This window comes from Ornithorhynchus anatinus, chromosome 4, assembly GCF_004115215.2.
Source record: "Ornithorhynchus anatinus isolate Pmale09 chromosome 4, mOrnAna1.pri.v4, whole genome shotgun sequence".
NCBI lineage: Eukaryota > Metazoa > Chordata > Mammalia > Monotremata > Ornithorhynchidae > Ornithorhynchus > Ornithorhynchus anatinus.
The window spans coordinates 129,708,552-129,730,989 of record NC_041731.1 but is presented as its reverse complement, the minus strand read 5'-3'; the positions used below and the strand labels follow the sequence as shown (position 1 = coordinate 129,730,989).

General features: G+C 44.9%; 1 protein-coding gene across 2 annotated transcripts in view; it reads right to left on the bottom strand.

Moving 5' to 3' along the window:
• The window catches only part of SORCS2 (sortilin related VPS10 domain containing receptor 2), a 1,085,532-nt gene that overhangs the window by 770,647 nt on the left and 292,447 nt on the right, over nt 1–22,438 (bottom strand). For both annotated transcript variants that reach the window (XM_029063664.2, XM_029063665.2), the window contains exon 2: nt 6,646–6,713. In XM_029063664.2, the coding sequence (XP_028919497.1) occupies nt 6,646–6,713 (68 nt within the window). The remainder of the gene's footprint in view (nt 1–6,645; nt 6,714–22,438) is intronic.

The following is a 22,438-nucleotide window of genomic DNA, read 5'->3' as shown; positions in this document are numbered from 1 at the left end:
GTAAATCTTAACTCATTTCTATGGCTTCTTATCGAGTAATTCGAGTATTGGCGGAATCAAATCTTTTTATAGATTCCACATTCCATTCAGCAACGGAGGATCTCTGCCAGTTCCACACGAGAAGAGCAAATTCTGCCGTGAGAGGATTAGCCTTTGAGAACGGTCAAGGCAGAAGTAGTACTCCATGTTAAAAAGAACAACGCAAAAAACACACACACAAAAAAAATCCAGCAGTGTCTAGGAGCTCTATCATCCCGGCTCTCTCCCTTCTAAACGCTTCAAGCTAAGGGTCGTTAATCTAAGCGGTTTCCTCTCTGTTATTTCCACAGAACGTAGACGCCAGGTGTTACGATAGAATGAATAGAAACCCGAAGCTCAAGTGTTTTAAGGAGCTCGGATTTATAGTCCTCTTCGAACACTCCGTCTCTTCACCCTTCTCAGAGTGTTTTCTCTCCAAAGCCGGCACGTCGATCCAAATGAACCGGACGCGTTTTCCATTAAGCGATTCCAGGGGACCGATTTGGGGGCCAAGGTGACCCCAAGAATCCCAGACGGGCATATTTTTCCCGCCGGCGATAAAGGGACCCACTTTCTCGTGAAATGTAGCTCTTTAGCTGCCATTAATTAGATGGAGGTATTGCTATCTCATTAGAATCCAGCCATTGCTTGTGGGCCCCAAATCCACTGGGTTTGTCACAGATCCACATAGCGTTCTGGGGCCTCAAAATTTCCATTTCACTCTCCACCTTAGCAGACAGATGTATCCGACCATAAGCAGCCAAGCTTATAAAGCCCTAATGGTTTTATAACCGCAGTTACAGGTGTGAGCCTCATTCAGCTAAGGTCGGCATTACCGAGGGCTCTAAACGATCCAGCCAGACCTAAGATTCGATTTCTGCAAAATATTGTGTGGGCACCGTATCGAACTCACTCACCCTGCACTTTTCCGGCACAGACTCACGCCCAGAGGCCGCCTCATTTAATCATCCCATCGCCCGATTTAGGAAGAATTCAGGCACAGGTTAATCGACCTTATTTATTAATAATATTGATACTGAGCACTTAGTACAGTGCTCTGCACACAGTAAGCGCTCAATAAATACGACCGAATGAATGATAATTATTACGGTATTTGTTAAGAGCTTACTATGGACCAGGCACTGTTCTAAGCACTGGGGAGGAACACAAGCAAATACTAATAATAATTTTGGTATTTGTTAAGCCTTTACTATGTGCCAGGCACTGTACTCAGCACTGGGGAGGAATACAAGCAGATGTTAATAATAATTATGGTATTTGCTAATCCTTTAATAACAACAATAATCGTAATAATAATGGCATTTGTTAAGCGTTTACTATGTGCCAAGCACTGTTCTAAACTCTGGGGTAATCAGGTCATCCCACATGGGGCTCACAGTCGTCACCCCCATTTTACAGATAAGGTAACTGAGGCACAGAGAAGTTAAGTAATTTACCCAAAGTCACACAGCTGACACGTAGCAGAGACGGGATTAGAACCCATGACCTCCGACAACCAAGCCCGGGCTCTTTCCACTAAGCCACGCTGCTATATGCCAGGCACTGTACTCAGCACTGGGGAGGAATGAGAAGCAGCGTGGCTCAGTGGAAAGAGCACGGGCTTCGGAGTCAGAGGTCATGGGTTCGAAACTCAGCTCTGCCACTTGCCAGCTGTGTGACCTTAGGCAAGTCACTTAACTTCTCTGTGCCTCAGTGACCTCATCTGTAAAATGGGGGTGAAGACTATGAGCCTCACGTGGGACCACCTGATGACCCTGTATCTCCCCCAGCGCTTAGAACAGTGCTCGGCACATAGTAAGCGCTTTACAAATACCAACATTATTATTGTTATCATTATTAATTATGGTATTTGTTAAGCCTTCATTATGTGCCAGGCACTATACTAAGTGCTGGAAAGGAATATAAGTAAATCAGGTTGGACACAGTCCCTGGCCCACAAGGGACTCACAGTCTTTATCTCCAATTTCCAGATGAGGGAACTGAGGCCCAGAGTAGTTAAGGGACTTGCCCAAAGTCACACAGCAGGCAAGTGGCAAAGCCAGGATTAGAATCCAGGTCCTTCAGACTCCCAGGCTGTGCTCTATCCACTAGGCCCCTCTGCTTTGCCCGACGAGTCACGTCACTTCCCTGCGCCTCAGTTACCACCTATGTAAAATGGGGAATCAGATTTTGAGCCCCATGTGGGACAGGGACTGTGTCCCACTTGATTTGCTCGCATCCACCCAAGTGCTTAGTACAGTCCCTAGCACACAGTAAGTGCTCAAGACACACCACACTTATTATTATAATAACTGTGGCACTTCTTAAGCACTTATTGTGTGCCAGGCACTGTACTAAGCGCTGGGGTGGATGAACCTAGAATCTTTCTGAACTGACTCCTGAACTTCCTCACTGATGCTGAAGATCGATAAGACTTCAGGACACACCCCTAGTAATAATCATCATCGTCATCATCATAATTAGGGTGCTCATTAAGCACTTACCATGTACAAAGCACTGTTCTAAGTGCCGGGGTACATACAACTTAATCAGGTAAGTAAGTGCTTAAGAAGTGCCATAATTATTATAATAATAAGTGTGGTGTGTCTTAAGCACTGATTGTGTGCTAGGGACTGTACTAAGCACTTGGGTGGATGCGAGCAAATCATGTGGGACACAATCCCTGTCCCACATGGGGCTCAAAATCTGATTCCCCATTTTACATAGGTGGTAACTGAGGCCCAGTGACGTTCATAATAATAATAATAATGTCGGTATTTGTTAAGCGCTTACTATGTGCAGAGCACTGTTCTAAGCGCTGGGAGATACAGGGTAATCAGGTCGTCCCACGTGAGGCTCACAGTTAATCCCCATTTTCCAGATGAGGTAACTGAGGCACAGAGAAGTGAAGTGACTTGCCCACGGTCACACAGCTGACAAGCGGCAGAGCCGGGAGTCGAACCCATGACCTATGACTCCGAAGCCCAGGTTCTTTCCACCGAGCCACGCTGAGACTTGCCCAAGGTCACACAGCGGACATGTGGCAAAGCCAGGATTAGAACCGGTAAACAACATTTATATGATCATTATATGATCACTTCTTTGCGGATGATACCCAAATCTATATCTCCTGCCCTGTTCACTCTCCCTCCCTCCAGGCTCGCATCTCCTCCTACCTTCAGGACTCCTCACTATTGGTTTTAAAACTCTCCCTGACCTTGCCCCTTTTCACCTCACCTTTCTTTTCTCCTTATCCAGCCCAGCCCGCACACTCTGCTCCTCTGGTGCCGCTAACCTTCTCACTGTGACTTCCACTCGCCCGTTCCACCGTCGATGCCCGGCCCACATCCCACCTCTGGCCTGGAACGCCCTCCGTCCTCACAACCGCCAAACGATCACTCTTCCCCCCTTCAAAGCCCTACCGAAGGCACACCTCTTCCAAGCGGCCTTCCCAGACTAAGCCCCCTTTTCCTCAGCTCTCCCTCCCTTCCCCCGTCACCTCGACTTGCTCCCTTTGCACTTCCCCCCAACCCTGCCCCACAGCATTTATGTCTATATGTATATATCTATAATTCTATTTATTTCTATTGGTGCCTGTTTACTTGTTGCGAGGTGTATATCTCTATACTTCTATTTATTTCTATTGATGCCTGTTTACTTGTTTTGAGGTGTACACATCTATAATTCTATTTATCGATGCCTATTGACTTGTTTTGATGTCCATCTTCCCCCTTCTAGACTGTAAGCCTGGTGTGGACAGGGATTGTCTCTCCTTATTTCTGTATTGTACTTTCCAAGTGCTTCGTACGGTGCTCTGCGCACAGTAGGCGCTCAATAAATATGATTGAATGAATGAATGAATATGAGAGGAGTCCAAGACTTCAGTATTGGGTGATGGCAGCGATCTCAATATGAAGAAGCAGCGTGACCTAGTGGAAAGAGCCCGGGCCTGGGAGTCAGAAGATCAAGGCTCTAATCTTGCCTCTGCCACTTTCCTGCTGTATGACCTTGGGCTAGTCACTCAACGTCTCGCTGTCTTCATTTTCTCATCTGTAAAATGGGGATTCAATTTCTCCTCTTTGACTGCGAGCCCCATCTAGGATAGGGACTGTGTCCGACCTGATTATTTTGTACCGATCCCAGCCCTTAGCACAGTGCTTGACACATAGTAAGGGCTGAACGAATATCACAATTATCATTATCATGACTGTGTAAAGTTTGGAATAAATTACGCCACTCTGGGAGTTTTAAGTTGAAGCAATTTTGTTTTCCCCTTTCCCCAGCCGACTTCAAAGGAAGTTCGATTTGCAGAAGTGATGTCAAGAGAGTGAAGAAAATCAGGATCTGGCTGAGGCTGATACGATGTTGTCAGGCAGACTCTTAAACGAAGACCAATTAAAAATTCATTTACCTTAAATTGAGAGGGTAGGTGTATTATGTAAATACCAAAAGTGCTATTAAAAAAAACCCTAATTGAGGTTAAACAGGTAAATTGTCAGAGACGCTTAGTGCATTTTCAATAAATGTACTTTTAATCACCATAGTTAGCACACATCTCCTGCAAGACAGGGTGATTATGTTGTGAAATCTATTTGGTATTCCACGGACGTGATACCCTTATTGTGTCAAAAAGATTAATTTCCCAACTTCCCTCTAAACCTGACAGTCTGGACTTCAGACGACTGACTAAAGGGTTTTATAAGTGGAGCGAGGAACACGATGAGTTGAGGAAAACTGGAGTTTATAAAGTAACCGAAAAGAGCTCTTTAGACAGACCACTGATCCCAAACAGTCAATCTGTGGTACTTACTGAGCACTTACTGGGTGCAGAACACTTTACTAAGCACTTGGGAGAGGACAATAGCATAATCAACAGGCATAGTCCCTGCCCAAAACGAGTTTACAGTCCCCACCGTCAGTTCCACATCACTTACGTCCACATCCATCAGCAATTTTAATGTCCTTCTCCCCCTCTAGACTGTAAACTCGCATGTCTACCAATTCTGTTATATTTTCTCCGCCAAACTCTTAGTACAGTTCTCTACACACAGTAAGTGCTCAGAAAATACCACTGCCTTCTCAATGTGCCTCAATCTCGTCCATCTCGCCGCCGACCCCTCGTCCATGTCCTGCCTCTGACCTGGAACGCCCTCCCTCCTCAAAATCATTCATTCAATTGTATTTATTGAGCGCTTACTGTGTGCAGAGCACTGTACTAAGCACTTGGGAAGTTCAATTCAGCAACAAATGGAAACGATCCCGACCCAACAACGGGCTCACAGTCTAGAAGGGGGGACCCAACAATCACTATCCCCCGCTTCAAAGCCTTACTGAAGGTCCATCTCCTCTAAGAGGCCTTCCCAGACTAACTCCCCCTTTCCTCTTCTCCCACTCCCTTCTGCGTCACGCTGACTTGCTCCCTTTTTCATCTCCTCTCCCAGCCCCACAGCACTTTTGTACATATCTATAATTGATTTACGTATATTAATGTCTGTCTCCCCCACTCAAGACTGTAAGCTCGTTGTGGGCAGGGAAAGTGTCTGTTTACTGTTATACTGTACTCTCCAAGCACTGAATACAGTGCTCTGAACACTGAAAGTGCTCAATAAATACCACTGATTGATTCAATCGATTAACGAGCAACTGATGATTACTAAGAAAAGCAGCATGGCTTAGTGGAAAGAGCACAGGCTTGGGAGTCACAGGGCTTGGGTTCTAATTCCGGCTCCGACACTTGTCGCTGTGAGAATTTGGGCAAGCCACTTAACATCTTTGTGACTCAGTTACCTCATCCGTAAAATGGGAATTAAGACTGTGAGCCCCGTGTGGGACAACCCGATTACTTTGTATCTACCTTCAGCTTAACAAGGGCCATCATTATTATTATTACTTTGACGTCTTTCTTCAGTGCTGTGACTTTTCCTTTCAGGGAACTAAGGCCAAAAGGAGTCATTCAGGTCTCAGCTCCCCAAGGCCTGGACAGAGTTAATCAAAACCCACACAGGATGGGAAAAGGTACAAAAGCAAGATCGCTTGTTGGAAACCAAAGCGATCACAAAGAGTGTTCAAAAGAGCAGAATCGTTATCTCATAACCGACCCGGAAGATGACCGTTTCATTACGCTCCCGAACTAAATTCAAGCCAAGCCCTACAAAAAAGACTCAATCGTTGTTTGCCGACCTATTCAGGTAAATTGGGAAGGTTCTCAAACCCGAGGAGAACGGGTTCATTTGGGAGACAACAGGAGCTCAGAGGCAGGAGACAATTGTGAGAGAAATTGTGCACTGACCTGAATGTACCATGAAAATCCCCTTTCTCTACAACAACGGCTTGTGAGAGTGTCTGATGCTCTGTTCTTTATGCTCACTGAGTAAACTCCTAATCTTCTTTCAACTGCTTCTTTGCTCCATCTCTCTTGGTACTGAGAGAAGTCGGGGAACATGGCGAGGGGCCGGAAGGGAGGGAGACGGGTGAGGGAAAGGCGATAAGGAAGCATCAAATGGGGAACACACTCCCAACACACAAAGTTACAATTGGCACACTGCATCCCCTTCAGCCTCAGAAGACATCTGGTGTGCAAAATCCGCTTCACGGTTATAAAATAATGGAAAGCATTCAAGTCCTTACCTCCACAGAGAACTCTCCAGGACCTTCCCCATATCGGCGTGATAATACTTGGTAAGGATCAAAATCACCTATGGAATTAAAAGAGAAGACGTATGAGATTAATGGTGCTCTTGATTCCATAAAAGAATGAGCAATTTCTCCTCAGTCACTATAATTCTGAGGCTGGCTTTGAACCTGAGGGAAATCATGTTTGTGTTGGCACTGCTGTGAGGCACTGATTCGTTCTTTTGAGCCCACCCTGAACCCAAAAGTCCCACAAACACAGCTCTCCCTTAAATTTGAGGTTTGGTGTGAAGATGTGTATCCCACAGATCCATGTTAGCTAATCAGAAGCATCCTCCAATCACCCCAAAATTCATCCACCCGTCTCTGGAAGGGCTGATCCTATAGGAACAGGAGTTATTGGAAGAGTGGCGTGTATAATAATAATAATAACGAAGGTATTTGTTAAGCGCTTACTATGTGCCGAGCACTGTTCTAAGTGCTGGAAGCCCCAGAATGTCATGGTAATAATAATGATGATAATAATATTTGTTAAATAAATAAATGGTGGTATTTGTTAAGCACTTACTATGTGCAAAGCACTGTTCTAAGCGCTGGGGGATACAAGGTAATCAGGTTGCCCCTCGTGGGGCTCACAGTTTTATTCCCCATTTTACAGATGAGGTAACTGAGGCACAGAGAAGTTAAGTGACTTGCCCAAAGTCACACAGCTGGTAAGTGGCGGAGCCGGGATTCAAACCCATGAACTCTGACTCCCAAGCCCGGCTCTTTCTACTGCTATGTGTCAACCACTGTTCTAAACGCCAGGGTAGGTACAAGATATTCAGGTCAGACACTGTTCTGTTCCCACATGGGGCTCACAGTCCAAGTAGGAGATCAGCCATTTTGAAACCCCATTATTGAACTCCCATTTTATAGAAGAGGAAATTGTGACAGGAGAGTTTAATGACTTGCCCAAGCCTGTATGGCAGGTAAATCAGGGAACTGGCATTAGACCCCAAATCTCCAGGCTCCCAGGCCCAGGCTCTTTCCACTAGACCACACTGTTCTCCTGGACCAGAATCCATCATAATGAAGTGTGAAACAAAACCGATGGGGTCCTACCAGAAAGAGGAAATCTAGCACCCTAGCCAAGCTCAGGAACCCAGCTCCAAAAGATGCTTTCCCATTGCTTATTTTGAAAAATGGCGGCTACCCAAGTTCAAGCAGGAGTGTGTATATAAATCATCGTGAGAGTAGTACTGTACTCTCCCAAGTGCTTAGTACAGTGTCCTGCACGTGGTAAGTGCTCAATAATAATAACTGTGGTATTTGTTAAACATTTACTCTGTGCCAGGCACCGTATTAAGTGCTGGGGTGGATACAAGCAAAGCAGGTTGGACACAGTCCCTGTCCCATGTGGGGTTCTCGGTCTCAATCCCCATTTTACGATGAGGTAACTGAGGCCGAGAGAAGTGAAGTGATTTGCCCAAGGTCACACAGAAGACAAGTGATGGAGCAGGGATTAGAACCCAAGACCTCTGACTCCCAGGCCTGTACTCTATCCACTATGAGATGCTGCTTCTCAGAGTTGGAGGAAGGGAAAATGTCACTCATATCCTCTAGACTGTAAGCTCACTGTGGGCAGGGTGTGTGTCTGCCAACTGTTATACTGCAGTCAGTCAGTCAATCGTATTTATTGAGTGCTTCCTCTGTGCAGAGCACTGTACTAAGTGCTTGACAGAATACAATAGAACAATATGACAGGTACATTCCCTGCCCATCACAAGCTTACAGTCTTAAAGGGGAGACAGCTGTGGAGCTGAGGGGGTGGATGAATGAAGGGAGGAAGTCAGAGTAACGCGAAAGGGAGAAAAAGAAGAGGAAAGGAGGGCTCTTGTCTTGCAAACGCTTAGTACAGTCCTCTGCACAAATAAGTGCTCAATAAATATGGTTGATTGGTGATGGGAAACTGATCAGAAAAGCCTTGTTAAAGGAGGTGGGATCTGAGGAGGGATTGGAATGTGGCAAGGCCTAAAGCCTGTTTCATGTTGGAAATCCATCTGATGCTCCAAATCTGAACCCAAAATTATGCAACATGCAAATTAAACTGTACTTTGCAAAGACATCTTCATTACATGTCCCAAAGAAAGTTCAGGAGGAGGGGAAAATCCTCAGATCACTTATGGGCAAATGAGCACACTAGCCCCCCAAATTCTAGCCCATGACATTAATAGACCCAAGACCATTGACCTGAAGTTGTAGAGAAGAGACCCAAATGACCACAAGGCATTTTAATGGACATCATATTCTTCCACTCAATCCCCATCCATGGTATTTGTCTCCATGGAAACCCAAGAGTGGTAAAATCAGACGCACCTCCAGTTCACTGAACAGCCGTGAGCCCGGTTAGCTTGTGGGGGCGCGAAAAAAGCGGGGTGAGAGAAATCACCCCATCAGCCATCTCCAATGGATGGGATTTCCATTCAAATAAGGATTATCTTTGTTTCCAACCACCAAGTACAAATTGCTTCGAACAGCAAATCTGATCACACTACTATCTTGGATTTCTTAGGTAATTAAGACAAGGATCTCACCTCATGCAAATTTTCTCAAGATGAAACTAAATCATATGAGCTCCAGCATTTGGGCCCATTCAGGAAGAGCTGGCTATTACTGAAGGAAAGAAAAATGGACTACAGGGAGCTTGAAAGTGGCTATTCTATTTTCAAATTCACATTTTGCAAAGAAATCCATGAGAAATGAATAGGCCTTCCATCTCATTGAAAAAAAACCACCATGCATTTGGATTTAATTCAGCGTGGCTTCAAATACTAGGATCTTCCAAATCATAAGAAATGGAAAAAGGGGGAAAAACTAAAGGGGAAGGAAGGGAAAAGTAGAAAAAAATGTAGGGTTAACAGAAAGGGAATGGGCGTGAGAGATGATAAAAAATTTTAAGCTATGTCCAATTGTACATCGCCTTGATTCTATTTAGTTGCCATTGTTTTTACGAGATGTTCTTCCCCTTGACGCTGTTTAGTGCCATTGTTCTCGTCTGTCCGTCTCCCCCGATTAGACCGTAAGCCCGTCAAACGGCAGGGACTGTCTCTATCTGTTGCCGACTTGTTCATCCCAAGTGCTTAGTACAGTGCTCTGCACATAGTAAGCGCTCAATAAATACTATTGAATGAATGAATGAATGAATCACTCAAAAGTATTTGTTGTATATTTATTTTTTTAGAACACTGAATTAAACTCTTGGGAGAGTTCAATCAAGTAAATGGGATCCTTACCCTACAGCAACACATATCTGTGTGCAAAACACTGCCTTTTCTCTCCTTAATGGCAGAGAATGTATCTACCCACTCCACTGTACTGTACTTTCCCAAGCGCTCGGTACAGTGCTCTGCCATCAAGCAATCAATCATATCTAATGAGCACTTACTGTGCGCCGGGCACCGTATTAAGCACTTGGGAGAGTACGGCGCAGCAATATAACAGACGCACTCCTTGCACACAATGATCTTATAATCCAGTAAGTGCTCAAAAAATACCATTAATTGTTACTAAACTCTTGGGACAATACGCTAGCATTAAGTCATACTATTAATACTAGTGTTAGTAATAGTAGACATGATCCTTGCCCTCAAAGAGAAAGTAGAGATGTTTAAACATCTAATCTGAAGACACCAGATCAACAACACACAAACACACACACACACACAATTCATTCATCAGTCAGGTGCTGTTCCTTTCCTAGTGTCTCATGGTAGTTTTCTGAATTTCGAGATTGAGAAGCCACCATAATCAGTTTAATCAATCAATCAATCAGTGGTATTTACCGAGGGTTTACTGTGTGCCAGAGCACTATACTAAGCACTTGGGAGAGTACAAGAGAATGGGTAGACACCAACGCTTCTAAGTTTGCCTTTGGGCGAATTCAAATTTGGGCCAGCGTTGACCATTGAGTCATTTTGGAGTCCACTTTTTTACGGTATTGGGTAATTGCTCGCTACGTGTGAGGCACTGTTCTACCCTCTGGGGTAGATACAAGATGGTCAAGTTGGACACGGTCCCTGTCCCACATGGGGCTCGCAATCTTGACTCTGCTCTGTCATTCACCCCACACATCCAATCCGTCAGCAAAACCTGCCTGTCTCACCTTCCCAACATCACCAAGATCCACCCTTTCCTCTCCTTCCATATCGCCACCGTGTTAGTACAATCACTCATCCTATCCCCACTGGATGACGGCATCGGCTTCCAGTCTGATCTCCCAACCTCCTGTCTCTCCCCGCTTCGGTCTATGCTTCACTCTGCTGCCCGGATTATCTTTCTACAGAAACACTCTGGGCATGTCGCCCTCACTATTGGCTTCAGAGCTGACCATCACCTTGCCCCTTCTTACCTCACCTCCCTTCTGTCTTTCTCATTCATTCATTCAATAGTATCTATTGAGCGCTTACTATGTGCAGAGCACTGTACTAAGCGCTTGGAATGAACAAGTCGGCAACAGATAGAGACGGTCCCCGCCCTTTGACGGGTTTACGGTCTAATCGGGGGAGACGGACAGACGAGAACAATGGCGATGAATAGAGTCGAGGGGAAGAACATCTCGTAAAAACAATCCATCCCAGCCCCAACACTCCGCTCCTCTGGTGCCGTTCACCTCCTCACTGGGCCTCATTCTCGCCTGTCCCGCCTTTGACCCCTGGCCCACATCCTACCTCTGGCCTGGAATGCCCTCCCTCCTCAAATTTGCCAAACCAGCACACTTCCCCCCTTCAAAGCCAGACTGAGAGCTCACCTCCTCCAGGAGGTCTTCCCACACAGAGCCCCCCTTTTCCTCTGCTCCCCCTCCCCTCCCCATTGCTCCGACCTGCTCCCTCTGCTGTACCCCCTCTAGCCCACGGCACTTGTATATACATGTAAGGAAAGCAGCGTGGCTCAGGGGAAAGAGCCTGGGCTTCGGAGTCAGAGGTCATGGGTTCGACTCCAGGCTCTGCTACTTGTCAGCTGTGTGACTGGGCAAGTCACTTAACTTCTCTGGGCCTCAGTTACCTCATCTGTAAAATGGGGATTAACTGTGAGCCCGGGACAACCTGATTACCCTGTACCTACCCCAGCGCTTAGAACAGTGCTCTGCACTTAGTAAGCGCTTAACCAATACCAATATTATTATTATATATTTATAATTATAATTCTATTTATTTTTATTAAAGATTTGTATATATCTATAATTCTATTCACTTATAATGATGCTACTGAGGCCTATTTACTTGCTTTGATGTCTGTCTCCCCCCTTCTAGACTGTGAGCCCCGGGGTGGGCAGGGATAGTCTCTATTTGTTGCTGAATTGTACTTCCCAAGCGCTTCTTACAGTGCTCTGCATATAGCGACCACTCAATAAATACGATTGAATGAATCTTAATCCTTGTTTGTGTTAGAAGCAGCATGGCTCAGTGGAAAGAGCCCGGGCTTGGGAATCGGAGGTCATGGGTTCAAATCCCAGCTCAGCCGCCTGTCAGCCGGATGACTTTGGGCAAGTCACTTCACGTCTCTGTGCCTCAGTTACCTCATCTGTAAAATGGGGATTAAGACTGTGAGCCCCATGTGGGATAGCCTAATCACCTTGTATCCTCTCCAGCTCTTAGAACAGTGCTTTGCACATAGTAAGCGCTTAACAGATACCATCATTTATTTATTTTTTTATTTATATTGTTATCTTGTACTCTCCCGAGTGCTTAATACAGTGGTCTGTACACAGTAAGGGCTCAATAAATACAACTGACTTCCTGCAGATCACGGATGAGGTAACTGAGGCATAGAGAAATGAAGTGACTTGCCCAAGGTCACACAGCAGACAAGTGGCAGAGCCGGGATCAGGACCCAGGTCCTTCTAACTCCCAGAGCTGGGCTAAATCCACTATGCAGGGGTCTCCCCATCCTAAACCCCACAACATTTGTGTATATATATTTAAATTACATATTATAAATTTATGAATTTATATAAATATGTCTGTCTCCCCCTCTAGGCTGTAACCTCAATGTGGGCAGGTAGTATGTCTGTCAACTCTGTAGTATTGGGCTCTGCCAAGCTTTCAGTACACTACTCTGCACATAGAGTTCAATAAATATCACCGATGAGGATGATGAAGACACCTGCAAGACTTGATGCAGTTATCTGCGGTCATTCAAAGGAGCTTTCCTAGCCCTTGCCCCATCACTGATTCTCCCACTCCCAACTTCCCCTTTTATAACTCACCTCCCTAAGTTCAAAATAATGCTGTTATTACTACCAACTGAAATACAACTACGGTCAACTTGTGTGACTACAATTTTTCCACGATGCATCCCGATGAGACATGGAAAGGCAAACACTATCCCCATGTTGAGGAAGAATTAACAGAGGCCCAGAGAGGTCAAGTGACTTGCCTGGGGTTGCACAGCAGACCAGTTGCAGTGCTGAGACTAGACTCGGGATCTCCTGATTTGTGGTCTTTTCCTCTTTCTCCCCCTCTAGACTGTAAACTCGTTGCGGGCAGGGAATATGCTTTTTGTTGGACTGTACTCTCCCAAGCGCTTAGTATAGTGGTCTGCACACAGTAAGCGCTCATTAAATATGACTGACGGACAGACTCTTTCTACTAAGCAACCCTGCCTCTGCGCCGGCTCCTATCCTCTGAAGTTACAAGTCCAGTCCCGACCTGGACCCACCTTCCCTTAGTCAGTGAATTAAATCTCGGCGAGCAACCTTCCCATTAAAAATTAACACCAAGTGGCAAAGATTCAAATCTAAACCTCAAATACGATCGACTGGTTCTTGACATCCGACGGAGATCCCCCTCAAGGGAAAAAATGATCAGCCTGTGGAAATAGAAGGTCGACAGCCAGTCGCTCAGCGAGATCACAAATTTTATCAGTTCTGCTCCTTGGGGCTCATTTTGCTCTTCAGCTCTGATCTTCAAAAGGTAAATAATGGCCCCGAAGGGCACCGAACGCTACAGCCCTCTTCTTCGACGAGCCCGTTAAATGAATTTAAGGATGAAGACTCCTATCACCAGATTTCTGAAGCTGCAGAAATGAGTTTAGGGGACATGACTCCGTGGTTTAGACAAAGCCTCGCGCACCTAATCTAAGGACGCTGAAACCGGATTAAGAGAATTCTCTACCCATCCCTTCAAGGGCACTGACAGGGAAGGGGAGAGAGAGAGGCAGAGTCTTCAATTCATATTCCCCCTCGAACATTAATCCTTCGCACCACGTGTGGCCTCTGCATGATTCTTGACTAATTACTTCGTTAAACCCATAAATAGGTTCAGCTATGGCAATTAATCCCAGCAATTCCAGAAACCACTTCAGAAAGTTCTGGAGGAAAAAAAAAGTCTGTTGGGATCGTTGAAATCCCACAACTGATGTACTGAGACCACCTTTCATAGGTAGAGTCCTGTGGAAAAGAAATTGATGTGTTTTGAGAATAATTGCATATTAGAAATTTGTGGGAAAAGAAATAGCCTGTTGTGGGCAGGGACTGTCTCTATTGCTGTATTAATAATAATAATAATAATAATAATAATGTTGGTATTTGTTAAGCGCTTACTATGTGCCAAGCACTGTTCTAAGCGGTGGGGGAGATACAAGGTAATCGGGGTGTCCCACGTAGGGCTCACAGTCTTCATCCCCATTTTTATAGATGAGGTAACTGAGGCACAGAGAAGCTAAGTGGTCCAAGGTCACACAGCTGACCAGCGGCGGAGCTGGGATTAGAACCCATGACCTCTGACTCCCAAGCTTGTGCTCTTTCCATTGAGCCACACTGCTTCTACGTTCCAAGTGCTTAGTACAGTGCTCTGCACATAGTAAATGCTCAATGAATGAATGAATGAAATACAACTGATTAAAATAAGCACCTTCAGAATTATTTAGACCTGAATTACAGAATCAAATGGAAGTCATTTTGGACTGGCTTCCAAAATGCCAAACCAACCTACAAAGAATAAAAATTCACTTTCTTGAGTCTGCATCTGGATCCAACTCACAGATAATAACAATAATAATAATAATAGTAGTATTTAAGCGTTTACCATGTGCCAAAGATTGTACTAAATACTGGGGTAGATATAAGATATGCAGGTCCCCCAGGGGGCTCACAGTCTAAGAAGGAGGGAGAACAGGGATTTAATGCTCATTTTGCATATCAGGGAACTGAAGGCCAGAGAAGTTAAGTGACTTGCCCAGAGTTACACAGCAGACAGTGGCAAAGCCAGGATGAGAACCCACGTCCTCTGACTCCTAGGCCCAAGTTCTTTCCATTAGGCCATGCTGCCTCTCCCTTGGAAAACAAATTCACTCCCCTACCTTCTCAGCTCCAAAGACTGGAAGCCTGTTGTTGGTTAGGGATTGTCTCTATTGTTACCGAACTGTACTTTCCAAGCGCTTAGTACTGTGCTCTGCACACAGTAAGCACTCGTTAAACATGATTGAATGAAGGAACAGATGATTTGCAGATTTACCTCTCTGGTTCCGAATCCTCTCCCCTACAGTCTGCCATTTCCTTCTACTTTCATCACCATTCATTCATTCATTCATTCATTCATTCGTATTTATTGAGCACTTACTATGTGCAGAGCACTGTACTAAGCGCTTGGAATGTACAAATCGGTAACAGATAGAGACAGTCCCTGCCCTTTGACGGGCTTACGGTCTAATCGGGGGAGACGGACAGACGAGAACAATAGCAATAAATAGAATCAAGAGAATCTCTACCTGGATGCTCCACCAACACTAACTAAACATGTCTGAAACAGAACTCCTTATCTTCCCACCCAAACCCTGTCTTCCTCTTTATCTTTCCCACTGATATACACAATCCCAACATCCTCTCTATCTGGCTAGCCCTTAACTTGGCATTATCCTCCCTCATCTCTCTCATTCAAACACCCACATCCAGTCTGTCACCAAATCCTGTCGGTTCAACCTCCACGACAATGCTAAAATCTGCTCCTTCCTCTCCATTCAAACTGTTCTCACGTTGATTCGAATGCTGACCTGAACTCTTATGAGAAGCAGCATGGCCTAGATTAGACTGGAAGCCCGTCAAAGGGCTGGGACTGTCTCTATCTGTTACCGATTTGTACATTCCAAGCGCTTAGTACAGTGCTCTGCACATAGTAAGCGCTCAATAAATACTATTGAATGAATGGCCTAATGGATAGAGCACGGGCCTGAGAGTCAGAAGGTCATGAGTTCTAATGCTAGTTCGGCCACTTGTCTGTTGTGTGACCGTGGGCAAGACATTTCACTTCTCTGTGCCTCAGTTACCTCATCTGGAGATTGAGACTGTGAGCCCCACTTGGGTCAGGGATGGTGTCCAACTCGATTTGCTTGAATTATTATTATTATTATTATTATTATTATTATTATTATGGTATTTGTTAAGCGCTTACTATGTGCCGAGCACTGTTCTAAGCGCTGGGGTAGATATAGGGTAATCAGATTGTCCCACGTGGGGCTCACAGTCTTAACCCCGATTTTTACAGATGAGGTAACTGAGGCACAGAGAATAATAATAATAATCATGTTGGTATTTGTTAAGCGCTTACTATGTGCAGAGCACTGTTCTAGGCGCTGGGGTAGACACAGGGGAATCAGGTTGTCCCACGTGGGGCTCACAGTCTTAATCCCCATTTTACAGATGAGGTAACTGAGGCACAGAGAAGTTAAGTGACTCGCCCACAGTCACACAGCTGACAAGTGGCAGAGCCGGAATTCAAACTCATGACCTCTGACTCCAAAGCCCATGCTCTTTCCACTGAGCCACCTTGCCCAAGGTCACACAGCAGACAAGTGGTGGAGTTGGAGTTAGTATCAACAAGCTCTGACTCCCAAGCCCGGGCTCTTTCCACTAAACCATGCTGCTTCTCTTTTTTTTGTTAAGTGCTTACTACAGTGCCTGGCACAAAGTAAGCGGTTAACAAATACCATCATCATTATTATTATTATTTAATCCTATCCCGCCTTAACTACTGCATCATCCTCCTCGTTGACTTTCCTGTCTCTTCCCAGCCCAAACCTCACTGCCTTATGGATTATTTTTCTGCAAAACTATTCAGTTCATGTTTCTCCACTCCTCAAGAACCTCGCTGGTTGTCCATCCACCTCCAAAAAGAGAAATATCTTACCACTGGTTTTAAAACACTCGATCAGTTAACCCCCTTCTACCTTGCTGATTCACTTCACTCCTCTAACTCCAACTTGCTCACCGCACCTCAATCTCATCTTTCCTGCCACTGACCCCTGGTCCATATCCTGCCTCTGGACTAGAACTCCCTCCCGCTCCATACCTGACAGACCACCAATCTCCCCACTTTAAATTATTAAATTTAATTAATTATTTATTTATTTATTAAAATCACACCTCCTCCAAGAAGTCTTTCCCAATTACACCCTCTGTTTCCCAACTCCCTCTCCCTTCTGCACTGCCTATGCACCTGGATGAAACAGCACGACGTAGTGGATAGAGCACAGGCCTGGCAGTCGGGAGGTCATGGGTTCTAATCCTGGCTCAGCCACTTGTCAGCTGTGTGACTTTGGGCAAGCCGCTTAACTTCTTTGGGCCTCAGTTACCTCATCTGTAAAATGGGGATTAAGACGGTGAGCCCCACGTGAGACAACTCCATTACCTTGCTTACATTACATTCCCAGCGCTTAGAACGGTGCTTGGCACATAGTAAGCGCTTAACAAATACCATCACTATTATTAATCCTGGCTCTGCCACGCCTGCTGTGTGGCCTTAGGCAAGTCACTTCACTTCTCTGTGCCTCAGGTCCCTCACCGGCAAAATGGAGATTAAGACTGCAAGCTCACTGTGTCCACCCCAATTAGCAGTATCTGCCCCCAGCGTTTAGTACAGTGCCTGGCACATAGTAAGCACTTAAATACCACCGTTATTATTATTACACTTCAGTTACTTGATATTCACCCCTCCATCAGCCCCACAGCACTTCTGTACATATCCCTAATTTATCTGTTTATATTCAAGTCTGTCTCCCCCTTTAGACTGTGAGCTCTTTGGGCAGGAAGCATGTTTACCAATTCTTTGAGCTGTACTCTCCCAAAAACTTAATACAGTACTCATGACACATTAAATATTCAATAAATTCTATCGATTTTCACACTCAGCTATTTCCTTCCACTTTCTTGTTTTCCTCCATTCGATCAATAATTCATTCATTCAATAATATTCATTGAGCGCTTACTATGTGCAGAGCACCGTACTAAGCACTTGAAATGTACAATTCGGCAACAGATAGACAATCCCTGCCCATTGATGGGCTTACAGTCTAATCGGGGGAGACAGAAAGACAAAAACAATAACAGTAATTAAAATCAAGGGGATGTACATCTCATTAACAAAATATAAGGAGGACTTTCTGTGTGCGGAGCACTGTATTCAGCACTTTTAGACTGTGAGCTCGTTGTGGGCAGCGACTGTCACTATCGTTGAAATGTACAGTGCTTGGCACAGAGTAAGTGCTTAATAAATACAGTTGAAGGAATGAATTTTATTAATAATGCATATATCTATAATTCTATATTTATATTGATGCTTTTGATGCCTGTCTACTTGTTTGTTTTGTTGTCTGTCTCGCCCCTTCTAGACTGTGAGCCCGTCGTTGGGTAGGGATCGTCTCTATTTGTTGCCGAATTGTACTTTCCAAGCTCTGAGCACAGTGCTCTGTACAGAGTAGGCGCTCAATAAATGCTACTGGATGGATGAATGAATCACTGAACCACTTAGGAGAGTACAGTACGATTCAGTAGTCATGATCTCTACCCTCGAGGATCTTATAGTCTAGTGGAAGAGCTAAATTTATTCTTGCTCTTCCTCTCCAATATTTCCTTTATTTCCACTCCTGTCCAAGTCTCTCTCCCTCTTCCCGTCTTCTCCCTTGCCAACATTCCCCAATCCTTCCCTCTTTCAGATTCGTTCTCTCTTGCCACACTTCATGCCAGAGCAAATTGTTAAAACAGGCTAAGCCTTTGATTTCCATTTCCTTCTTTCTGCTTCTAGGTCCCCCATCGCTAATCTCCACCTCACCACAAATTCGTCCTTGGGTTGCTGACACACGCAAATGGAAAGGAGCTATGTTCCCAGGAAAACCCCAACACCAAGACTGAATTTCTTCCTCAGGAAGGCAGCATCTCTCTAAAAACCAGTCTCCTGAAGTCTAAGGGATTCCAATCTTATTAGTGATATCCCTCCAGCAACTCAATCAAAATATGCACATGACATCTAAAAAGCCCAAAGAAAATTGTGTATTATACACTTGTTGGAAAAGAAATGCAATTAGCTAAAATAGGGGCCTTCAGAATTATTCGTCTCATCTGAATTACAGAAGCAAAACAATATGATCTTTTTGTTTAATGATGGTTAATCATTATTATTTCTTAAAATTCTTTTGCTAGTAAATTTTACTGCAACTGAATGGTAAAAGGGTAGGCTTATTTCATCTTTATGAATAAATTTAAATGTCTGAAAGAAAACATGCCTGTTTCAAGATTTCTACACCGTGGACCCTGATAGTCACAGAAATTAGAAGTCAATATTTTCCATACTCGATTTAACTACTTACTAGCAGCCTGCCAATCATCAGATGCATACGAAATTGCCTCATAAACCTCTCAGTTTTTCCCCCCGGACGATTTTGTTGAGCAAAATGTCAGGTTTAGAATTCTGTCATTAAAGGAAATCACAGAAGTCATCAATGAATAAGTAAGGAACTTCAAATTCATCTGCTTTCTTTTTCTTGCTCTCTGTAAATAATTTTGTGCAGTAATATTAAGTAAGTAAGCGCTTACAGTGTGCCGAGGATAGTAGTACGCACTGGGAAAGAATATACGGGTGGGAATTAGATTCATTCATTCAATCGTATTTATTAAGTGCTTACGGTGTGCAGAGCATTCATTCAATTGTATTTATTGAGCGCTTACTGTGCGCGGAACACTGTACTAAGCACTTGGAAAGTACAGTTTGGTAACAAATAGAGATCATCCCTACCCAACAGGCTTAGAGTCTAGAAGGGGGTTTATAGATATGTACATTTATACACAAGTGCTGTGGGGTAGGGGGGTAGAGTACAGGGAGTGAGTCGGGGTGATGGGGAGGGAAGGGGGGCTGACGAAAAGAGGGGCTTAGTCAGGGAAGGCCTCTTGGAGGAGGTGAGCCTTCAAATAGGGCTTTGAAGTGGGGAAGAGTAATTTTCTGTGGGATTAGAAGAGGGAGGGGGTTCCAGGCCAGAGGCAGGATATGGGCCTGGGGTCGATGGTGGGACAGGTGAGATGGAGGCCTAGTGAGGAGGTTAGCGGCTCCAGAGGAGCGGAGCGTGCGGGCTGCGATGGAGAAGGAGAGAAGAGAGGTGAGGTAAGAGGGGGCAAGGGATGGACAGCTTTGAAGCCAATAGGGAGGAGCTTTTGCTTGATATGGAAGTAGCACTGTATGAGCACTTAGAAAAGAACAATACAACAATAAACAGTAACAATCCCTGCCCACAGCGAGCTCACAAATCCAATCCCTGTCCCTGAGGGACTAAGAATCTGCCTCCTCCCATTAATCAATTGTATCTGAGCACTTACTGTGTGCAGAGCACTGTACTAAGTGCTTGGGTGAGTACAATAGTACACAGTTGGTTCCATGACCACAAAGAACTTCCAGTCTGCCGTCAGACCCAGAGCTTAGAACTGTACTTGACATATAGTAAGTGCTTAACAAATGCCATCATTATTATTGTTAGCTCCTTGTGGGCAGGAAACCTGTGTTTCGCTCCTGATGCAGTGTCTCGGGCATTAAGTACACAGGAGATGGTCAAGGAATATCACTGATTAGTTGTAGACAACACTACCATCCTCCCTGTCTCAAAAACTGACAGACCCCCGGTCCACATCCTATCTCTGGCTTGGGGAGCCTTCCCTCCTCTAATCCATCAAGCAATCAAATTCCCTCTCTTCAAAGCCCTACTGAAAGTTCACCTCCTCCAGAAGGCCTTACCAGACTAAGCTCCCCTTTTCCTCAGCTCCCCCTCTCCTCCCTATCGCCCCGACCCACTCCCTTTGCTCAACCTCCCCTCCCCACCCCACAGCACTTGTGTGTATATATGTATGCATCTATAATTCTATTTGTTTATATTAACACCTGTTTCCTTGTTTCGCTTTGTATATATCTATAATTCTATTCATCTATATTCATGCTATAGATGCCTGTTTGCATGTTTTGATGTCTGTCTCCCCCCTTCTAGACTGTGAGCCCATTGTGGGCAGGGATTGTTCATTCTGTTACTAAACTGTACTCTCCCAAGTGTTTAGTACAGTGCTCTGAACACAGAAAGTGCTCAATAAATACGACTGGATGAATGAATGAAAAACCCCCAACATGGCAACTATCCTCAATTTACCTCTTTCATTCAACGTACATATTCAGTCTGTCATTAAATCCTGTCGGTTCTTCCTTCACATCTCTAGAAACCACCCCCTTTCTCTCCATCCAAACTGCTACAGTGTTAAACCGAGCACTTAACTTATCTTGCCTGGGTTACTGTTATCAGCCTCCTTGCTGACCGCCCTGCCTCCTCTCTCTCCCTGATCCGGGTCAGACTTCACTTTGCTGCCCAAAACGTTTTACTTGAAAAAAAATAGTCACGGATAATGTTCAGCCCATGTCTCCTCAAAAACCTCCACTGATTTCCCACCCATCTTCATTCATTCGATCGTATTTATTGAGCGCTTTCTGCGTGCAAAGCACCGTACTAAGCGTTTAAGCACTGTACATCAATCAGAAACTCCTTACCATTAAGTTTAAGGCTCCCAGTTAGGTTTCCCCAGTCAGCTGTGTGACCTTGGGCAAATCACTTAACTTCTCCATGCCTCAGTTACCTCATCTGTCAAATAGGGATTAAAACTCTGAGCCCCACGTGGGACAACCTGATCACCTCGTATCCCCCAGTGCTTAGAACAGTGCTTTGCACATAGTAAGCACTTAACAAATACCATAATTTATTTACCTTACCTCGTAGATGTCCAACTACAACCCAGCCCACACTCCTCTAATGCCAACTTAATAATTAATAATAATTCTGGTATTTGTTAAACACTTACTCTGTGCTTAACTTACTTACACTGACAAGCACTGTTCTAAGCGCTGGGGTAGATACAAGGTAATCAAGTTGTCCCACATGGAGCTCACAGTCTCAATCCCCGTTTGACAGATGGGCCAATAATAATAATAATAATAATGTTGGTATTTGTTAAGCGCTTACTATGTGCCGAGCACTGTTCTAAGCGCTGGGGTAGACACAGGGGAATCAGGTGGTCCCACGTGGGGCTCACAGTCTTAATCCTCATTTGACAGATGAGGTAACTGAGGCACCGAGAAGTGAAGTGACTTGCCCAAAGTCACACAGCTGACAAGTGGCCGAGCCGGGATTCGAACTCATGACCTCTGACTCCAAAGCCCGTGCTCTTTCCACTGAGCCACGCTGCTTCTCCAACTGAGGCCCAGAGGAGTGAAGTGACTTGCCAAAGGTCACACAGCAGACAAGTGGCAGAGCAGGGAGTAGAACCCATGACCTGACTTCCAAGCTCATGCTGATTTACTCACTGTACCTCCTCCATCTCATCTACCTCACCTCCCACACCCTTCTCACTTCCTCCCCCCGACCTGGAACTCCCTCGTCCTTCATATCCGACAGATCTTCACTCTCCCCATCTTCAAAGCCCTACAAAAATCGTATCTCTTCCAAGAAGCCTTCCCTT